The 5,446-nt window shown below is 42.5% G+C and overlaps 1 protein-coding gene across 1 annotated transcript; it reads right to left on the reverse strand.

The window, feature by feature from the left end:
- Window positions 1–427: 427 nt before the first annotated feature.
- Window positions 428–2,681, reverse strand: LOC141121485 (E3 ubiquitin-protein ligase TRIM39-like). Its single transcript, XM_073611116.1, has one exon. It carries the CDS (start codon window positions 2,653–2,655, stop codon window positions 874–876), a length of 1,782 nt encoding a protein of 593 aa, XP_073467217.1. The 5' UTR covers window positions 2,656–2,681; the 3' UTR covers window positions 428–873.
- Between the last annotated feature and the right edge of the window lie 2,765 nt (window positions 2,682–5,446).

Consider the following 5,446-nt stretch of genomic DNA (forward strand, 5'->3'; position numbering starts at 1 on the left):
TTGTAAAGCGCTGCACTGCACAAACTGTTGGCGCGCTATATATATATATATATATATATATATATATATATATATATATATATATATATATATATATATATATATATATATATATATATATCCTTCATCTTCAAAAAAATTGTTAGAAAGAATTAGTTCTGAAAAAAGAAAAATGCTATGCCTTTTACTAAATGTCTGTCTACTTTCCAGAAAAGGGGTAATTTGGGGGGTAGTTGTACTGTCCTGACATTTGAGGGCCTCAAAAAAAATTAGATTGGCCGTGAGTTTATCAGGATTGATCCATTTTCGAATATATATCCCATAGTAGTTTGTAGACTATAACTTTCACACAAAACAAATACTTGTTGGGATTTGTTTTTTTGACCGACATGTAGCAGTATATATATATTAGATTTTTTTATATTGGATATATTTTTTAACAGAAAGTAGAAAATATATATAAAAAAAAAAGTTGCAATACATCTCTACACCATCTAAAACTGAACACACACAAGCTGGCTATAGATACATTGTAAAAGTGAAGGATCCCGGACTAACCCCAATCTTCACTAAACTACCTCAAGGTCCACTGACCTAAGCATGCAGCTAGTAAAGCCAAAATAATCTGACCTCCTGCATGCTTGTTCCTGGTCAGTGAAACACTAGGTCAGTGATGGCGCACCTTGGCACCCCAGATGTTTTGGAACTACATTTCCCATGATGCTCACCTACACTACAGAGTGCATGAGCATCATGGGAAATGTAGTTCCAAAACATCTGGGGTGCCACGGTTCGCCATCACTGCACTAGGTAGTACAGTGAGGTTTAGAATAAGGAAGACGGCCCCCTGGAGCCTGCAACTTTATAAAAAAATCAGTAGTAGTAGTGGTTTTTGCCCACTGCTCCCTCCCAGTATCTAGGCAGCTTTCTCACATCAGATTTCCCCCCAGATATCTTTATAGAGGAACCACTCCCTACCCGTAACACAGCATGGAGGGGCTCAGTGAAGGTGGTGGTGAAGGTGTAGAGATGTCGGATCGGGTCACACAGATCATAAAAGGAGATCTGCCCGGCCTCATAATCCAGCTCTATCCTGACTCTCCTACTGAAGAGATAGCCAGGTAATGGGACCGTATTACTGTCATGTACCACTGAGTACCGATTACCCTTCCTCGCCTCCAAACACCAGGACTTCTCATTATATCCAATCTGCGAATGATATCCGATCCTAGCTATACTGGGGTAACACATTCCAACTCTCCACATCTGTGACACCCCAAGATCCACTTCCCAGTACAGTCTCCCTGAGGAAAACCTCTGACTGCTTAACACCTGAGAACTCCGAAATCTCCCTGGTGTTTCTGAAAACATCTCATATGCTGTCCTGGACACCGTTTTCCTGTCACCTGATATTTGTAGATGATTACCAGCTGTCTGAGCATCCAGTAATATGTCTGCAAACTCAGATTTTTGCTGTACAGATGCAATATTTGGTCCTCCAGCCTGGCGGTGTGAGTGTTGTATGGCGGGAGTGGGTTGGGGACGTTTCCTGGGTTGTTTGGCAATGTAGGGGGATATTTTCTTTGTAGTAGAATGTGAATAGACCTCTGTGCCTGTACATTTCTGTATATTTACCCCAGATATGAGATCAGATAAACCTTTGTGTAATGTGAGTGAGATCCCCGCCACATCCAGATCCCCTCCATCATGGAGGAGTTTATCATATCTCTCGTTCTCATTATCTCTAACGTCACACAAGTCACCCATGTCTGATTCCTGTAGGAAAGTCAGTGGATCTGTCATGTTACACAGCTTCTCAATGTCCACCATCTTCCTGGACAGCTCCTCCTTCTTTATTTCCAGCTGTTGAATCATATCAGACAGTGATAGAGAGATCCGCTCTGCCTGCCCGGAGATCTCACTCAGGACTCTCTTCTCCAGCTCTTCCAGACGTCTCCTGAGGTCTCTGAACAGGGCAGTGGCTCTCTCGGTTTCATCATCTGCTTTTCCTTGTACTGTCTTCCTGCGTTCCTGCAGACTCTGGACTCTTTTCTCCGTCTCCTCTCTCTCTATCATAGATATCTGCAGAACATTTCTCAGTTTCTTCTTCTTCATCTCAAAGGCCACATCCAGAGTCTCCACCTGGTGCCCCTGATGTTCTAGGGCCAATCTGCAATATGCACAGATACAAGTGGAGTCCTCTGTGCAGTAATATTCCAGTAGTTCCTTATGGACAGAACATTTCCTGTTCTCCAGAGAAGTAGTGAGTTCACATAAGACGTGTTCTGGTGACTTGCTGTGGACTCTCAGGTGATTGTCACACAGAGAAGCTTCACACATCAGACAGGATATCACAGCAGGTACAGGAGTGTGAATACAGTAAGTACAGAAGAACCCAGATTTCTGATCTGCTTGAGCAGACAGGAAATTCTCCACTATGTTACGCAGTGTTGTGTTCCTACGCAGTGCAGAACGATCCTGGAACTCTTCTCTGCATTCAGGACAGGGATAACCTCCAGACCCCTCCTGTGTATCCAACATACGAACAATACAGTCCCGGCAGAAGTTGTGTCCACATTTCAGGGTTACAGGATCTGTATAAATTTCCAGACAAATGGAACATTCCAGCTCCTTCCTCAGATCAGCAGACGCCATCACTGAAAGCAGAAAAGAGAAAATATATTTAAATTCTATGATACTCATTAAAGCTGAGCTCCAGGATTTTAGCCACTTTGTAAAGTGTGTAAGATTACTAGGGGTCCAGTGGGGTGCATGCCACCTTGTGGACTTCTCTCTGTTTTTTATAACCAAGTCTGATCATTGATGGTGCAAATTTCTTTCCTGCAACACGTGAAATTCACACGATTTCACCATCAACACAGTCACACAGTCCCTCCTGTGGAGCCATTGTGTTCTCCTGGTGGGGAAGCCATCGCATGTAAAATCTGATCTATCGATCGACTTGAGTACATTCAGCCTGCCCATACATGGTTTCGAAGCGGGTCCGGTTCCTGCTGAACCATCTATGGTTGGCTTAACAGTTTTACTGATCCTCAAGAATACAGCTATCACTACACTCCCGGTGCTCTGACAGAAGAGATGTTGTCTTCTCATATACTGTAGCAGTCGCTGTGACAGACATGATTTGAGTGTTGTCAGTCAGAAAAGCAGAGTAAGATCTTACCGGTAACTCTGTTTCCAGTAGTCTTCCAGGGCAGCCCTTGAGAGATGAAGCTCCTCCTCACACACAGGAAACACATTGCCACAAATTTTTTTAAAAGGCGGTCCCTCAGGTCCCTGGTCAGTCAGCCAAGAGAACCGATGCCCGGAATCTGAAAAAGACATAAAACAAAAGGCAACCTCACAAGGTCAAACGTTAGGGAGGGATCGTGCTGCCCTGGAAGACTACTGGAAACAGAGTTACCGGTAAGAACTAACTCTGCTTTTCCCCCAGTCGTCTTCCAGGTCAGCCCTTGAGAGGATAACCAAGTACTCACCAGATTAGGGTGAGACAACGGCTTGGAGGACTTTCCTACCAAAAGCCTGGTCCTGGCTGGATATCAGATCCAGTCTGTAATGCTGAACAAAGGTAGAGAATCTTGACCAAGTTGCTGCCCTGCAAATTTGCTCTGGAGTGGCTCCCGCCTTCTCTGCCCACGAAGCTGCTGAAGCCCTTGTTGAATGCGCCCTTAGATCTTTTGGCGGTGTTACTTCCATAACTTTGTAGCACTCCAGTATCGATGACTTGATCCATCTAGCTAGCGTTTTTTTTTTACGCTTGTTTACCTTTTTGATTTCCAGCGTACAGGACGAAAAGAGCGTCTGATGCTCTGAACTCATTGGTGACTTCAAGGTACTGAAGAGGACATCTTCTAACATCTACAGTGGGGATCGAAAGTTTGGGCACCCCAGGTAAAAATGTGTATTAATGTGCATAACGAAGCCAAGGAAAGATGGAAAAATCTCCAAATGGCATCAAATTACAGATTAGACATTCTTATAATATGTCAAAAAAAGTTAGATTTTATTTCCATCATTTACACTTTCAAAATTACAGAAAACAAAAAAATGGCGTCTGCAAAAGTTTGGGCACCCTGCATAGTTAATATCTTGTACTGCCCCCTTTGGCAAGTATCACAGCTTAAAAAAAAGTAACACTTTTTGTAACCAAGAGTAAGCCAAGAGTCTTTCAATTCTTGTTTGAGGTATCTTTGCCCATTCTTCCTTCCAAAAGTCTTCCAGTTCTTTTGAGATTTCTGGGCTGTCTGTCACGCACTGCTCTTTTAAGGTCTATCCATAGATTTTCAATAATGTTGAGGTCAGGAGATTGTGAAGGCCATGGCAAAACCTTCAGTTTACGCCTCTTGATGTAATCCCCCGTGGATTTTGAGGTGTGTTTAGGATCATTATCCATTTGTAGAAGCCATCCTTACTTTAACTTCAGATGGCATCAAGTTACCATCCAAAATTTGCTGAAATTTTATTGAATCCATTTTTCCTTCTACTCGTGAAATGTTCCCTGTGCCACTGGCTGCAATACAACCCCAAAGCATGATTGATCCACCCCCATGCTTAACAGTTGGACAGAGGTTCTTTTCATTAAATTCTGTGCCCTTTCTTCTCCGAACGTACCTTTGCTCATTCCGGCCAGAAAGTTCTATTTTAACCTCATCGGTCCACAGAACTTGTTTCCAAAATGCCTCAGGCTTGTCTATATGTTCATTTGCAAGGTTCAAATGCTGATTTTTGTGGTGAGGACGTAGAAGAGGTTTTCTTCTGATGACTCTTCCATGAAGACCATATTTGTACAAGTATGTCTTTATAGTGGAATAGTGTACCACAACTCCAGTGTCTGCCAGATCTTTCTGGAGGGATCATGCAGTCAAACGTGGGTTTTGAATTGCTTTTCTCATAATCCTGCGAGCTGTTCTGTCTGATATTTTTCTTGGTCTTCCAGATCTTGCTTTAACTTCCACTGTTCCTGATGACTGCCATTTCTTAATTACATTCCGAACAGAGGATATTGACATCTGAAAACGCTTTGCTATCTTCATATAGCCTTCTCCAGCTTTGTAAGCATCAACTATTTTCAGTTTTAGTTTTCTAGACAACTGCTTAGAAGAACCCATGGTGCTGATTGTTGGGGCAAGGTCAGATGAATCTGGCCATTTAAAACCTTTGAGATTACATCACCTGGTCTTCCCAGACGATGATTGAGAACAATCCATGACACTGGCAGGTCTCAGCTTTGCAAAGGGGGCAGTGTATGCTATAAATTCTGCAGGGTGCCCAAACTTTTGCAGACGCCATTTTTTTGTTTTCTGTAATTTTGAAAGTGTAAATGATGGAAATAAAATCTAACTTTTTTTGACATATTATAAGAATGTCTAATCTGTAATTTGATGCCATTTGGAGATTTTTCCATCTTTCCTTGGCTTCGTTATGC

The sequence above is a fragment of the Aquarana catesbeiana genome, unplaced genomic scaffold (assembly GCF_042186555.1).
Source record: "Aquarana catesbeiana isolate 2022-GZ unplaced genomic scaffold, ASM4218655v1 unanchor181, whole genome shotgun sequence".
Taxonomy (NCBI): domain Eukaryota; kingdom Metazoa; phylum Chordata; class Amphibia; order Anura; family Ranidae; genus Aquarana; species Aquarana catesbeiana.